Genomic DNA, 17,470 nt, shown 5'->3' with positions numbered 1-17,470 from the left:
AAAGTCCATGCATTTAAATTCCTTTGTATGATAATTTATGGTGATCATGTCTTCAGACTGCACTATTAGCATACTCACCCCTAACAAGAAGTTCTGCCTCATCTGACACACTGTCTGCTGTGGTCTGTACCCTGCAGCCATATCTCCCAGCATGCATCAGAAGGATGTTCCTGATCATTAAATCTGCAGAGGATGCTTGCTGAAAGAGGGATGAAGTGCCAGTTTAAAATGTTGCAAATCTGCCTACTTCAAGGTGGTTTAAGGAGAACTTTGCACATTCAGTCAAAGGGCCCATTTTTGTCCTTACAATTTATATGACAACAATACAGAAACCAAACATACCCTATTTTAAGGAACACATGGAAGTTGTTTTCAACAATTTCTAATATAGAGTTTGAACATTTATATTGCATATAATGTTTTAGCAGCTACAATATTTAAGAAATATTTAAATATGCACAAACATTAATATATTTAAAAGGATAGGAAAAATAATCAGTGAGCCAAAATTATTGCTTTGATATTTAGAGACAGGTCTATATTGTGGCAAGACATTAGTTTTGAAAGGAATAGAAACTTGTGAAAATTAATTATGAGAAGATAGCAGTCAAAAGATTATGCTGTGTGGCTTTATTGAATGGCTGCTTTTGTGAGTTCACTGTAGGCAACAGAAAGAAAGGGTTTAGGTTACAGATTGCTGATCCCAAAGCCATGCATCTTTACTTAACAAAGATTTATTCCTCCCAAACCACCACCATCAGGGAGTACAGTCAGCCTGAATCTCTGTTACGTAGTTACAAAACACAAAGGATGTTCAAAACACTTGATTCTTGTTGGGAGCAAGATGATTAGAACATAGTTGAAGAATAACTGCAGTTAAGGAGATCAATAAGTTCCAGGGAGAATATCTTTTAGATGTATCAGTTCATGGGAACTATGATGACCCTACACATTAGAACGACAGGTACAAACCTTTCATTACTTAATCTTGGCTTTCATTCACTCTATCAGGAAAGATAGATTTCTTTTTTGTGTGAACATGCAAAGATATGGAATTCACAACTCATAAGTATTTTTTTTTTGGATAACAACATAGCAAAACTCCAATACCCTCTTCAGTTTTCATGTTGCTATAAAAAACAATTGACTGGAATGAGAGTAGAAGCACATAGCTTGAAATGACATTTTTTTAAAAAAACTCAACACTTCTCTTCAATAGTAGTTGAGCATAGGAAAGAATGTTAAATGCAAGCCACAGAGAAGCACTTCAGATTAGAAATCTTTAATTTTTTTCTGGAATAGGCAAATTACCTGAAAAAAATGGTGCATTTGTCTTTAGAGGGGAGTATCCCACTGATTATTTGAGTTCATTTTATTTTTTTAATCTTATTTTGTTATCTCATTTTATAAATTGGTCTGTATCTTCTTTTGATACAGACTAATGGGTTACATAAAAATCATAAAAGTGAGAAGAATTTCTAGAAATTCTTTGGATTCTTTTCATTATCCATAGCAATCATTGAAAGTGTGTGAAGTCATTGGAAGTTTTTACCTCTCAAATTATGTGTCTTTATTTAAGTGAAATGCTTAACTGTATACTATGTTTTAAACCATTTCTTTCTGGTATTTCATTTCTGTTTTTTTTTTTTCTATTCGTCTTATTATAGGAAGTTTTAAGGGTATTGAAAGTTTCTCTCATGAAATAAATGTTAAGACATAGTCGGTTTTAGTCATTAATAAAGGAAAGCTTCATGGTGAGAATGCATTAAAATATCATAATAATTATTTCAAGGAATGCGACATTTGTCCAGTGAATGTCCTACACTCCTAATTTCCTTAGGATAAATTGATACTCTTAAATTTCATTTTCTCATCTCTATTGGAATAAGCACTTACTCTTTTCAAATCTGAAAAGGAAATTTATACTTTAAATCTCTTTGGTTTAATATAGGTAAACAAAAGCAAATTGTAGACATTATAAGCCATAATTCAGCTTAAAATCAATATAATTTAATATTGTATAAATAAACTGATATTTTTATGACTTATGTGGCATGGGTACATTTTAGGTGTGAAAATTTCTTTTTCCCCCTGGATTTTGAAGTTTTCTTTATAGGGTACTGAAATCAATCGGGAATCAATATACACACTATAAATCCAGAATAAGCCCTATGTCTAATGGAAAAGCCAAGGAGAGGCCCTGAAAATCAGAGAGGACTTTATTATTTCCATAAATAATAGTTCTGAAAGACTGTGCTTGGTGTTTTTTGCTTTGTTGTTTTTTATTTGTTTGTTTATTTTTCAATATCACAAACTGATTGGTGGTAGTTTAATGGCAGAAAAAGTAATGATTTTACATCAGTTTTCAAACTCACATTATTGAAAAATTATTGTGTAAAATAACATTCTTGTGATTAAATAATTTATTGTCTTAATATCTGGAACTTTATCTTCTCAAATCACTGATTTCTTTTTGCCCTGGATGAAAGTCCCAAACCTTTGTCCTTTCTGTTGAATTATAGTAAAAGAAAAGCTTAATGGGATTAAGAAGAGTCTTCATTGAAAATCACATAAATGTCTAAGGAATTCAGGAGGATGAAGTATAGATTATCTTTGCTATGCTGTCTTTTACTTGATATCCACAATTAATAGTATGCAATGCTTTATTAACTGTCTGAGGCTCCATCACCATCTATCAGGAATAAAAAGTCTACACCCTATTGCATTTATGTCAATGTCAAGACTGAGGAGTTGAAATTGTCTCATTTTGGACTCATCCCTTCTCTTTTGGATTATATCTGTGTTGTATTTTTACAATTCTAAACAGGGAAGATTAAAAGTGAAATGAATGGATTGTGAACAGTAAACCTAAATTACCCTTTCAGTAGATTTACTGATCTTTCAAGAGAAGTAATGAGAAGAATTCATGTGGGAGCCCATTATACTCAATCTCAGCCCACGTATGTAGTTCCTGACAGAGAACCTCCACAATTTAGTGCACTTCTAATGAAATGGTTACTTACAGCAGATGCTTGCTTTCTTAAGCTTAAACCTCATTTTCACTTTTTCTCTCTCAGGAGTTACTCTGTCTTCTCTTGTTTTCTTTGACACTTGCTTTACATCTTGTCTTTCATGCTTTTTTTTTTTTTTTTTGGCTTTATGAAGAAATTGTGTTACATGTTACTTCAAATGAACTTCCCCACAACCTGTACATAGCACAAGCATTGTGCACCTAGCATAGTGATTGCCACATAGTGGGAGCTCAACAAGTATTTGCTGAATGTATGAATAAATGAAGCCTCTTTAAGAAAGAGGCTGGTACACTTATGGGTGAGCATAGCCTAATGCATAGACTTGTGGAATTACTATATTGTACACATGAAAATAATGTAACATTTTATGTCAACTATACTTTGATATAAATGAATAAAGAGGTTGTATTTTCATTTTCTGTAAGGGCAGCAACATGGCTAATTCATTTACATTTCTTGTTCACAGAGTCTCACTAGAGCAGTTGCTAGATTATTATAATTTTTACTTATGACTTTGAAATAATATAGAAAATGTCATCCTTCCACTCAAGTCCAGATCTTTATTGGATTTCACTTTGACTAAATGTCCTGCTCATCCAACATAAGAATATTAGTTAAGACTTCTTAAAAATGGAAACTCATATAACTTTGCTGTTCAAAGTGTTGGCTCTTATTGCCTTGAAGATAAAGTCCAGTCTCCTCATTTGAACACAGAAGACTCTTCAAAACATGATGCCACCTCCTATGACAGCAACTTGCGCTTCTACAGCCTTACCTTCATATTTCCACATCCATGGGAATACTTCCCATAATTCTGCCTATTGTTCTGTTGCAGATGCTCTTTCTCCTTTCTTTGCCTGAGAAGATACGTCTGGTTATAGCTCAAATGCCTACTCCTTGGTAAAGTCTTTCTGGACACTGTCTAGGCTTCCTTAATTCTTCCACTGTTTAGTTATGCTTCAATAGCATTTTACTCATGCTCCCAACATCTACTATGGGCAGTCCCAGAGCTGAGCTAGGTGGTGATGTAGCCAACAATCACTGGGTGAGCTAATGAATGCATGAACATTTTGCTTCCTTCCTTCTCTGTGCCTGACATACCTCCTCCATCCCCTTTTTTTATCTTTCAAAGAAATTAGTAAGATAAGTAAGAAAAGACTGGAGAAAGACATAAAGATAGTGGAAAAATATGTAAGGAGTAATATACAGATTTTGGAAAGACTGAGTTGTGTGAATCCCTGCTCTACCGTTTATTAAATTTTTAACTTGGGAAAACTACCCTGTCATGAAGAACTTCTCTCACAGCTGCAATATGATAATGCAGGGATAGCCCATAGCAATGTGTCTGGCACATAGTAAGTGTTTGATAAATGTTATCTGTTTTAACAGGGCACTGTAATTGCATTCTTAGCCAAGACGAATCTTTCTTTAATTGGTATTCACTCCTTCAACAAATGTCTATCAAAGTTTTGCATAGCTGTAGTAAGTTTTCTGATAAGTACTTAGCTTTATTATATATATATATATATATATCCCTCTTTCTCTCTTATAAGGAAACTGCTGCACTCAGAATAAGAAGACCTGAATTCTTGCCTTAGTTTAGCAACTTCCTTAGCCCTGCAACTCTGGAAAAGTCACTTTATTGGGATAATAATAACTGCACTGTCTCTCTCATGAGGGAAATCAAGTGAAACAAAGTACACACATGAACTATTGGGAAATGCTTCAAAAGCGTAAAATACTTTTAAAACATTTTTTTCCCAGCAGTATTTAGCAGAATGCTGTGCACATAGTAAGCATTCTGAGAATGTTTAGGGAATGAATCATCTAAACAACAAGTAACTTGAATTGAGTGTTTTTGAAAATAGTGGACTCAGAAACCTGCTGGAGATGGCAGTTTCTGTGCCGTTATTTAGGGTTCATTCAAATTTTCCCAAGGGGCTCACATAGGGTATTTCCAGCTTCCGCAGCCCTTGCCAGACACACAAACCATTCCCCTCTCCAAAGCAAAAGTAACATAGCATATAAATTCTGTGAGATGCAATAAAAAAATCTTTTCTAACTTAAAAAAAACTGGGTATCAGTTATGAGACATAGATTATTAGATATGATTGATGTTATTGACATAAAATCTTGAATACTGGAAAGATTTTCCTTGTTCGGTATTTTTTTTTTCAGAGGATGATTTAAAACATCCTACCATGAAAAGGAAAGTGTATATATATATATATATATATATATATATATATATATATACATTAGTTTTATTTTTATAACTATTTTTTCTTAAACCTTTATATAATAGGTTTTATATTCATGATGGCATAGGTTTTAATATATTTTTTAAAAAGATGACATTAATGTGCATGCCTAAATAATTGGCATATTATCTGAAATAGAAAAATTAATTGCTGCCAGTGAAATAATACTGGCCAAAAAACTACTTGACAAAAACATTTATGGCTATAATGGTGAAATACTAAATGGATCTGACTATGCATTGAAAACTAAAAATAGGTAAAAATGGCTTTTACATCCCATTACTAGGACTTTGGTATTCAATATTCAACACATATACTAATAATGTATTTTTAAGTAAGAAGAAAAATGCAGAAACAGTTTTACTTAGTGACATAGGTTAAGAGGAAGGAGTTGATAACTCTGATGAACTCAGAATACCCAGATATCCAAGCTGGATTATTTAGTATTATAAGCACAAAGTCAGGAATTCATGGGAACAGTCCACTGTCTTGGTTAAAATGAAGATTAGACATTATTAAGCAGCTCAGAGCAAGAATATGCAAGACAAGTTACAATTAAATTTTAGTGTAATAAATTTAAAAATAAAAATGTTAAATCATACTCATTTCCTAGATTACAAACTTGAATATATGAAGAATACTGAATGAATGACAAAATGCCATGTGTGGCATATTAATGTTCCTTCTTTCCCAGGTAGACGTATAGGACTAGGGAATGTGACATTTAACATGTCAGTGGATGCCAGATGTTTGTTCCCAAATGTCTCTTATCTGAAAGTATATGCATTGACTCTCTGTTTTCTAGTGGCACGGTAAATGGGCATTCCTTTATTTAAGATTAACATAAATGACCAAGGCAAAATGGGTCTACTTACTATAGATTGTGTGTGTAACCCCCCTCCCTCACATATTGAAATCTAAACGCTAATGTGATGGTATTTGGAGGTGAGGTGTTTGGGAGGTAGAGTACAAATTGGAGTAGTGCCTTTACAAAAGAGACCCCAGAGAGTTCTCTTACCCCTTCTAATATGTGAAGATACAGTGAGAAGATGGCCATCTGTCACTAGACACTGAATCTGCCAGGGCCTTGATCTGGGCCTTCCCATACTCCAGAACTGTGAAAAATAAATTTCTGTTGTGTATAAGCCACGCACACTATGATATTCTGTTATAGCAGCCTTGATGGACTGAGACAAGCTCTAAGTGCTTACAGTGTCTTTTCTATACTATTCCAGTGTCTCTAAGTTAAAGGAGACATGAAATAGATGAGGTCACACAAATTATCAGCTTATTCATTCTTGAAGTTACTCTTAGCTCCTTTCTAACTGTTGCTAAAGTTTATTTTACATACCTGCTAATAATATCTGATGTATTCACCTTTTATTATTAATGAAATGATCGCTAATTAATTCAATACTTATTTCTATGGGCTATAAGAAGTTTTGGGTATACATATATAGACTCTGCACGTGATTGTCTAGTTTAATGCAGCTTTAATGGAAAAAAAAAAAACATGAGAGGAGTGTGTGGAGTAGCTTTTCTCTTTCTGTGTGCTTCATATAGTTTTAACAATCATTCCATGAGCATTGACTTCTAAATTTAGATTTTAAATAGTAGCTTTCAAACCAGCTCTTTATATCCTCCATGCTATCCCCTATCTTTCTCTCACCCTTACCCATCTGACATGCCATTGCTAGATTTGTCTTTCCCCAAAACTGATTTTATTTTCAATCGCAAAATCTTCACTGTCTATCTTGACTTATGGCCTACAAGGTGGTCCAACTTCTTAATCAGTATTTAAGGCTGGACTCAGCCTACTTTGTCTCTCACCATAACAGAAAATGTACTCTCTGCACCTTCCCTCAAGTGGTTCCTCAGTGACCCGCCAAAATCTCCAAATGCTGTCTCACATATTAAGGACTTTTTCTTATTTAAAAAAACAAAACAAAACAAAACTTAACTGACTACTATGACTATAATTTGTGGGTCACAGTGTAAAATGAAAATACAGATCCCCTTGTCCAAAAATTATTAAGAATTTCAAAATGATGACAGCGGAGCACTACACCAAGCACAAGGCCTTTCTCAGTGTACCCAACTCTCCAAGCCACACTGATATTGTCTGTGATCTACTGGAACACATATGCACATTATAAGCAATGGTGCTCTTTGGAATAAATACCACAGGAATTGGCATCTTTTCCTAAACTGTATAATACCTATCTTTCTCTGCCTTAATGTCTGTGTCTTTTCTTAAAAGCCCCACTGTGGGGCTTAAACTCATGACCCTGAGAACAAGAGTCACATCCCCTACCCACTGAGCCAGCCAGGCACCCTTGTATCTTCTTTTATATTCTTGATTTGTACTTTTACTCAGTGTAAAAAATAGAAATAGAATAGATTGCATCTTCTTACATTTGTGTTAAAAATACAGTGATCTAGAAAGATGTTACTAATCAAGACAAGAAAATGTTTTCCTTTAGAGTGAATTATACTATTGTCTAGTAATGGAATGATCTTACTATCTTTTACCAAGCTTATGCTTCTTAAATTACTTCTCACTGGTGTTACATACAGAACTATGTATCCTGAACTAGTCAGGAAAAATTTTGTTCATCCATGCATTAACATGGCTTTGAATACAGCTAGTAATGGCATGACCACTAGGAAAGCTCCAGAATAATAAAACTTTACAGTAGATACATATTTTATTTTATGAGAACTCATGGCACATGCACAGTTATAAAATTATTCATTCATTCACTTATCAATCATTTGTTAGATTAACTATTTTGTCTAAACAGGAAATTACAAATACTTGGCACCTTTGAAGTTATGCCCTTTTCCTTTACTCATAGAAAATATACCTGAGATTTGACCCAACCTATGCATTCTGCTCAACACAGCTTCAGTTGACTGGAATTTGTACAAGAGACGAAATCTGTCATGTCTGAGCTGCACATGCTATAAGATAAGAGAAAAAGTATGCCTTGGAGAAATGCACAATGCAATGTGTGAGGTAGACAAATAGCTATAATACAATGTTATATGTTAAAGAATTTAGTAGTATAAAAAATCATTGCATAAAATACCTATTTTAGTGTGAGAAGATAATTACCAAATCGTCTTATTTAACTAGTTCCTATAGCAGTCGAGAAAATTGAGGATTAAGAGGTGTAGGTGTCTTATTCAAGGGCAAGCTAAGTGTGGAGATAGAAGATCCTTGGGTACAAGAATCTCCGTCAAGAGATCTTTCCATTCTACTACTCTGTGTATGAAACTAATCCTTATTATTCTGTTTAAAACTGTAGGTAATTTGATTCGCTAGTACTAATTAAAACAAAATTTGGCAAATGTATAAAAATAAAATGGTTTCATTGTGTAGTTACAACCATGAAATTAGAAATTGCTTTTATTAGAAATTACTTTTCTAAATAAGCCACAGAATTATTCTGACAGCTTATGCTTTTCATCAACCATATCTAGACATGAAATGCTACATCTTGCTTTAAAATGCTAGAATCACCTTTTTTTATTTTTTATTTTTTTAAGTTTATTTATTTTTGACAGAGAGAGAGAGAGAGAGAGAGAGTGAGCATGATTGGGGGTGGGGCAAAGAGAGGGAGACACAGAATTTGAAACAGGCTCCAGGCTCTGAGTTGTCAGCACAGAGCCCGATGCAGGGCTCGAACTCACGGAACACGAGATCATGACCTGAGCCAAAGTCAGATGCTCAACCGACCCAGCCACCCAGGTGCCCCTAGAATCACCTTTCTGATAATACACATGACCCATCACCCTCATTTGTTCATGGTATTATCCACCTTTTCTGACTGTTAATTCATTCAGCATCAAGAGAATCTTATATATATGACCCTTAGCTAACTTTTTTTAAATGAAGCCATTGGCAGTTTGTAATGGCATATCTTTAGTTAAAGGAGAACTGGCCAAACTTGACTTCTTAACCTAAGCATGTAATCTAGATGGATCAACATTTTACTGATACATCAACATTTCTGTTCTCTTTTTCTTAGTCTTGGAATATTTTCAATTTATCTTTTAAGATTAACAATATTTTGTTATACCATAATATACAGGTTTCCAGAATAAGTTGCATTTTATTCTGCTATTGATTTACACTGCAGCAAAGTCAATATCTACATGCAAGTCTGGCTATGGGAAGAGTGCTCAGGCAGTTATCTGTGGAATTTCTATTTCTTCCCTGAAATCAGCAAAGTCCAGGAATCCAGAATATAATAGCTCTCATCTCACTCATTAGTTAGGACCAGTGTTGATCTGGTATTATTATAAGGTCCTAAAATGTTGGGAATAAGTAAGCCACTCTGTGTTTCATTGATTTTCACACAGAACTTTAGGAATGATTCTGGAATTAGGCCACTTCTTTGCATGTCTTTGTTTTACTTGGGTCACTTAGAATTAAGCAATTTACCACTGTGGTTCTCTGGCATGATGGAGGAGGACAGGGAGGCTAATGCTGAGTCTAGAAGACTAAATGAGAAGAGATCTACCTGCTATAATCTACTTCTTCAGTTTGTCTCCTTTCAGTGTCATTGGTTAATGACCCATTTGTTTATGATCATAACTATTACTCCTTCTGGGGGACTGATTCTTCCCCTGCTTTTTAATCCCCAACCTCTCCCTACAGTACAATATCTGCCAATAATTGGAATGGAGTATTAACGTTCCATATGAATTAAATTTAATATGTTGAGATTCTCTTCACTTCTACCTTAGTTATCCCTTCTCTCTTTCAGCAAGACATTGCACTATGAGGTATTTAAAATTTATGCCAAGAGCCAATGGTGAAACATACTCTATTTTATTATGGCTAACCATAACACTATACTGTAGCAAGTCTCTCATAATCTTTTTTATACTACATATGTTTCTATGCTTTATGATAACACTGCTTGCATATAATGCTGCTCAAAGAACTTATTAGGTCTAGGACTTTGCCTCTTGTTTACTGTGGTAGATTAAAGATGCTCACATAGACTTTTCTACTTGTTCTCTTGAGAATCAAGGTCTAATTTCCTACTCCCTGAATCTAGAGTTACATCAATGACTTTTTGATTAGCAGAATATTGCAGAAATTATGTCTTGGAAATTCTGTGGCTATATCATAAGACTTTCAGCTTCTTCCTAGGCCCCCTGGAACATTTTTTTCTGGGAGAAGCCAGCTGTTTAAAAAGTCAGACTCTCCTGATGCTGTAATTCTGTAAAAAGGCCAAGCTATTTATGTGGAGAGACTTCATGGAGAGACAGAAGTACAGATATTCTAAGTTTTAACCATTCTAGCCCAACCACCAGACTTGCAAGCAAAGGAACTATCTTGGGCATTCTAACCCTGGAAGAAATACAACAAAGAACTTGGAATCTTTCTAACATCCAGATTTGAGACTTATGGCACATAGTAACTACTAAGCCATGCAGGCTATCTTCAGCCACTTGGCTACCCCAGCTGAAGGCTCAGCTATTGTGGAACAGATTCAAGCCATCCTTGGGTTTTAGGCCACCCATCCTTGCTGTTCGTTGTCTGATATCCTCACACACAAAACTGTGAGCAGTGAAAAAGCAGTTGTCATTTTATAACACTAAGCTTAGGTGTGCCTTGTCGTACAGCAGTGAATAACCATAAAATAATTTGGTACCTGGAGGTGGGTGCTGCTGTAACCCAAGCTTAAACATGTGGCATTGGCTTTGGGGTTGTTATACAGAAGCTGAAAAGGCAATGAAGACACTATAAATGAAAGCTGGAAGGATCACAAGGAGACTATTGATAAAGGCTTTATAGGGTTGAGAAACAGTGAGGAAATATTTATTGCATACTGAAGAAAAGATGATCCTTCATATGCAGTGTTGGAAAGTTTGGTAGCACTGTCACCTGAGATATTGTGAACAACACATTATTCACAGTGAACAAACTGAATTTGCTTAAGATTTTTTTAGGAAGAAAATTAAAAGTACCAACAGGTTTCTTTTAGCTGTGTATAATAAGGTGTGAATACAGAAAAACGAGCTGAAAAGAGAGAAGCACTCATTTCTGTAGCAGCATACACAGAAAATCCGAAGGAGCCAGGACTATAGATTCAAAAACAAAACTACTTCTCACTCCACCCTCATCAGGTGGGAAAGGACTAGCAAAGTAAGAAATGGGCTTGGCAAACATCAATCCAGGCTGCTATCAGATAAAGTCTGTCCCTGGGTAAAGATCTCAAGTATGTGTGTATAAGACAGACACCGTGTTTATACCAGAATATTTTCCAGTGACCAGACCTTCAGTCCAAGACATAGAAGAACGAAAGAAACTTACTGAAGGATGGGAAAACATTGAGGAGATTGTAATTGGAGGCTGGAACAAAAGTGCCTGAGTTATGAACAAGCAGAAGAATTAGCAAACCCCTAGCCTATGTTAATGTGGGAGATACAAAGGGTTCAATGAAATTATGGATCTGATTAAGGGTATTTATAGGGAAAATGAGTATTGAAAGTATTGATTGGCTTCTTTTAGTTGTTTGTGATAGTGTATGAGAGAAGTGACTTGAGTTAAAAAAAAATAAGATCTTCATTCTTAGAGAGAAGTTAGAGGAAATATTTTCAACCTAGAACTTGCTGGGTTGAAAAATAAACTTATTTCTCACTTCATCTTCTTGAGCTGTAAATGAACTTATAACAAGAAAAGGCCTTTGTATCTATTGGATAAATATCACCTAAAGAAATGTTTAGCTATATTTTGATCTTATGAGTATCAACCATAATTGGAATTCATTCTTATAAATAAAGATGACAAATAAAGTGATATTCAGTTTACTAATATACCTAGTGTCTGGCACATAGAAGCCTCTTCACATATATGAAAAAATATGGTTTTCTATGGAATTTGTGGGTTTACAGACATTTTGAAAGAAAACAATGAGCAAGAATAGTGGAAAACTTTTATACCTAACCTTTTTGCAAAAACATAATATTCCAAATGGAATAATTAATTTTATATAAGAATTTCTAAAGATGAATTTGCCAATTTAATATCTAGCTGTTTCAAGTTTTCCTTCACAATTCAAGTTTTTCAGGTATTCACATTAAATTGTTTTTAATGTTTACTCATTTTTGAGAAACAGAGAGAGACAAAGTGTGAGCAGGAGAGGGGCAGAGAGAGAGACACACACAGAATCTGAAGCAGGCTCCAGGCTCTGAGCTGTCAGCACAGCCCAATGCAGAGCCTGAACCCATGGACTGTGAGACCGTGACCTGAGCTGAAGTTGGACGCTTACCTGACTGAGCTACCCAGGAGCCCCAAGGTATTCACATTTTATTTGCAATATTATTACATATTTTAGCAAGTACAATCTTCAACAAGTTCAACACATATTATTTCAACTATGAGCTTCATGAACAAATACTATTCTTTTCCTAGCCTAATTTGATAGTTACTAATGTTTAGGAACAAGTTTCTGAATGAAAAAGTACTTCACTGTGAAAGAAGTCAGTTTGGGTCACAGCATCCAGTTAAGTGCTGTCTTTCACAGACATGAAGATTCTCATCGACATCAAAAATAGAATCTAAGGAATTCAAACACATCAATATCAGAAAAGACTATTCAAACTATTGCTTATATTTTGAGCCACAATAGCAATCTTCCAGTGAATATTAACCAGAAGAATAGTTCCCTTAAAAGAAAAGGTCAAATTGAAAAAAATGTGTCAATCAAAAGCCAACTATGAAAAGTTCAAGGTCAAGACTCTCAGTCAAATTCAGCTGACATTTTGAAAGCTAGTCAAGACATTTTATCACAGAAAACTCATTTTTAATAACAAGGCTTTGCAATTTTATCAATGAGAAATCACCAGTTATTTAACATATAAAAATCAGAGTTTATCAAAATCTTTTAAAAATCATCAATATTCTACCACTTCTAACTCTTCCTTAACTATGGAATACAACTTCTGATATTTCAAAGAATATTTACAAGACTCTTCAAGGCTGCACATCTTTGGATTGACAGCAACACTCTTCCTTAACTATGGAATACAACTTCTGATATTTCAAAGAATATTTACAAGACTCTTCAAGGCTGCACATCTTTGGATTGACAGCAACACCAATAATCATATATGCATATATATTTTTTTCTAAGATTTCCTATTAGTAGGGCTTGAGTTTTCCATTGTGTATGGAATGCGTGTGTGTGTGTGTGTGTGTGTGTGTGTGTGTGTGTGCCTGTATGCTGGTTTTACAAAATAAGGCATGCTGATCTCTTACCCAGATAAAAGTACACTGCTCCATTTTCTAAGATTATTGTTGCTTTTAGAGGAAATCTTTATTTAGCTTTAGAAGACATTTTTATCATTTATCATGGTATTATATACATGAATACATTCTTAGCCATAGGGAAGAATTCAGATTTGAGATTACTTTTCCAGTTTGGAAATCCTTTTGCATTAAGAATTTTCCAATTCTAAGGACATCATGAGAGTTTGAAACATCTTCTATTAATTGAATAGGTATGCAATATTTAATAAAGGAAAATGTGATTTTGGAGCTATCAATGTTCCTTCCTGAAAAAATGGTTAGTGCTAATTAAAATTTTTTCAAACGATATCACTGATATTGGATACCATTTCGGGAGAGTGTTTTGGATTTTATTCTTCAAATATAACCTTCAAAAATCATAGAACTTTAAAATTAGAACATTAGGAGTCACCAACTAACATTTTCACTTTGAAGATGAGGACTCAGAGAGGTGACATGACTCATCCAAAGTAATACAGCTAAGTGGGGACAAATCTGGGCCCACATCAAAAACTCTTGACACCCTCTCTCAACCTTATCTTGTAATCTTTTGCTATACAATAATGTCACTCAGTAACATGATTTGATGTTCTATCATTTCTGGGAAAATACTGGCAGCATCTATTTAAAATAAAAATAATTTTGTTCTTTTTCTCTGCAATCCATTCCTGTATACTCATGCCATAGAAAGGAAATTGTTACTACTCATAGATACAGATGTATAGAGAAGTTTTTGGTAACATTCTTCATAAATCTCTCAAAACAGAAAACAAAGTTAATATTTATTAATAGGGAAATGGCTAAATAAATTGAGGTATAGTCATACCATGGACTCTTATGCATGTATCAAAAAGAATGAATTAGAGATATATCAGGTAACATGAAGAATTTTCAACATTTTTAAATAAGAGTAATCAGATGCAGAAAAAGTATTTAAAATGTTTCATTTTTTTTAAAAAAATCATAATTTTCCTGTACATATATAATTTGTCTAGGATTACATTAGTGCAGAGGAAAATATAAAGGGACATATATTAGAATATTGACAAGCTTAACTAGGTATGGTAAATGCTGTTATGGGAGGAGAAAAGTAGAGGGGAATTATGCATGTATAATAAAAGTCGTATGTATGATATGATCTCACTGGTGTAACACATGTGTCTATGTATACTTGAAGAGGTGCATGAAAACATGATTACAGAAATTAATGGTGCTTAAGTTAGTATGATACCAAGGAATATTTATTCTTTTTTTTCTAGTTTTCAATATGTTCAAATAATCTATATGTATATATGTATACACACATATGTACATGTATAAATCTATCTTCATTTTGGTGAAAAAATGAAAAATAGACTTTGATGTAGAGCTGAAAGATATGGTTACCATATAGAAGCACCAGCTAAGTGCTTTTCAATGACTGCAGAGTACTATAAACTAATCAGCTTGTGTGGCTAAAATGATCCAGACCTAGCAAGCAGCAATTTCTACACTATGTCCAAGTGAAGAGTACCTTTCTGTTTATAACTGTAGGTGGTCATTTAGAACTTAGTCTCTTTTTTTATGATTCTGCTTCTTTGACTTATTATCTTTTTGAGGCATCTGTTAACAAAGAGTCTTCAAATTTTCTTTTGCTAAATGTCAGAGTGGTCTAGCACTATGGTTGTACATTAACAGTCTATAGCTGAGTGATACTGGTCTTCGTGTGATATATTACTCTATATATTCTATTAAAGTCTCTTTGTAAAGGTAATATTTTAGTTAATCTTGGGGAAACTGCTTCAGTGTTGTCTTGCTATTATCTGCTCTCCATGCTTCTCAGTCCAGCACAATTGCATAAATGCTGGCAACTGCATTCAAACCTCAAACCTATGTTATTTTACTTTTAACATTAAGAACTATTAGTGGGTAACATTGATGTCAGAGTAAGTGTAAAACTTACAATGCTATATGAGACCCCAATGAATGGTTAAGAACTTCTAAACACATGGAAGATGACATTTTATAACTGCTCTTCAGATCTTCAGATTTGACTAGAGTTTGATGTCACTAGGGTGTTCCTAGTTGGTAGACTTAATCTTTATTGTTGGCTTGGTCAAGTACATTGCACTATGTGTAAGCCACTTAGAAACACTCAGTAGTATGTCTTTAAATTTATCTTGGCTGCACATGGGATTTTTAAGCAGACCTAATGCAACCTATTTTTGAATTACCTTTTGGTATATTAAGCTGTCCAGTTGAGTTGATTTTTTAAGTCCTTTATTTAAGTCCCATATTGAGATTATAATCATGAGTACATAAGAAATTCTTGAAGAATTTCCGAAAGGACTTTGATGGTATTCATGGTATTCTTACATATTACCAGCTAAAAAAACTTAATGGAGAGTTAATATTCTGCCGTTATGTTTATGATGGAATCTTTACCTTTGAGTACAAGAATTTCAACAAAACTGCATAATGTGCACTGTACTCATTATAAACTTTGTCAAGTTTTGCATGTCTTAATATACCTTAGTCATCTTTTTTATCTTCTAATATATTTTGGAAGCTCTTAACATATTTTGAATTATCAAGTCTAATATTCACTTGAGGAACACATTCACATCCTACATCTATATTCCTTTATTGTACCTTAAAGCCACAATTATAAGTACAATAATAGTAATCTATATCAGTATATTTCATATGAAACAGAATTATTGAATGTAGAACCTGAAAATGATATGAAGTTGAACTAATTAATTTTTCATCTTTACTATTTTCCTTAAGTGACTCTACTGTTATCACAGCCTTATAGGATAAACTGTTTATTTAATTCTAGATTGTGAACAGTTTTATAAATATTTCCATTCTCTTCAAGAGTTTCAGCTGTAGCAAAATCAGTGGTAACAAAAATTTATACCAACCATTCTTTAATGAGAAACAACTGGAAATGCTGGCTAAAACAGTCTATGAATTTATTTTGGGTATGGAATATTCAGTATGTTCCTTTTTTAGATATATCCACAATCTTTTTCAGCATTCATTAATAAATATACCTGCCTTTGTTCTTGTCAAGATAGAACTAAAACACACAAATCACTAGAACCAATTTTTGGAAGAGACATTTAACATGGATTATTTTAGGATAGATAAGGTAGCTAATATTACAATTATCTTCAGAATATGCTATTTTCCTGAAATAACAATTAATTCATCTTTTAATTAAACAAGTAAGATTTCTCTGTTAATTACTTTTTTCTAACTGTTGCCAAATTTCTATTAAAAGGCAAAGTGTTAAAATCCCTAATATTTTAAAAAAGAAAACACAAGTCATATAAAATGGAAAAATGACTTTGCATAACCAGATCAAGCACTTTGACTTACTTAACTCAATAAAAAAAGACCAAATCAGACAGTGACTACATAGACAGTTAACCTAGTTTGTGTTGGTAGTGACAGCATATGTTGTTTTAGTGTTGTGCAAATGACTATTTTTCCCTTATATAACACCACATGTGTAATTTAGTTTTTAGGTTAGTCTTAAAAATGATACCATAGTTGAAGGTAAGGATCATTTAGCACTGATAATTGACTGTGTGGTAGACTGGTGCAGTGATGGTCCCAAAGTTTTTTTTTTATGTCTTCCTGGAGTACACCCGTGGGTAACCCCCACCCACACTCACTGCACTTCACAAAGTGACTTGCAATAGTCAATGAGATACTAGCAAACATGGAACAAACAGATGCTTGTAATGTACATGTGCACTGGAGATTGCTATTTTGAAACCTGTAACAATCACGTGGCATAACCTGGGCTGGCCCGCTATAGAGTGAGAAACCACTTAAAGTGGGGACGCCTGGGTGGCTCAGTCGGTTGGGCGTCC

General features: G+C 33.9%; 1 protein-coding gene across 2 annotated transcripts in view; it reads right to left on the bottom strand.

Annotated features, from left to right (window-relative positions):
* The window catches only part of CNTN5 (contactin 5), a 1,357,742-nt gene that overhangs the window by 125,958 nt on the left and 1,214,314 nt on the right, over window positions 1-17,470 (bottom strand). For both annotated transcript variants that reach the window (XM_053900236.1, XM_053900234.1), the window contains one exon: window positions 79-199. In XM_053900236.1, the coding sequence (XP_053756211.1) occupies window positions 79-199 (121 nt within the window). The remainder of the gene's footprint in view (window positions 1-78; window positions 200-17,470) is intronic.

This window comes from Panthera pardus, unplaced genomic scaffold, assembly GCF_024362965.1.
Source record: "Panthera pardus isolate Hobbes unplaced genomic scaffold, ASM2436296v1 HiC_scaffold_12, whole genome shotgun sequence".
NCBI classification, from domain to species: domain Eukaryota; kingdom Metazoa; phylum Chordata; class Mammalia; order Carnivora; family Felidae; genus Panthera; species Panthera pardus.
Note: the sequence above shows the minus strand (reverse complement) of the source record. Positions and strands in the feature narration are given on the sequence as shown.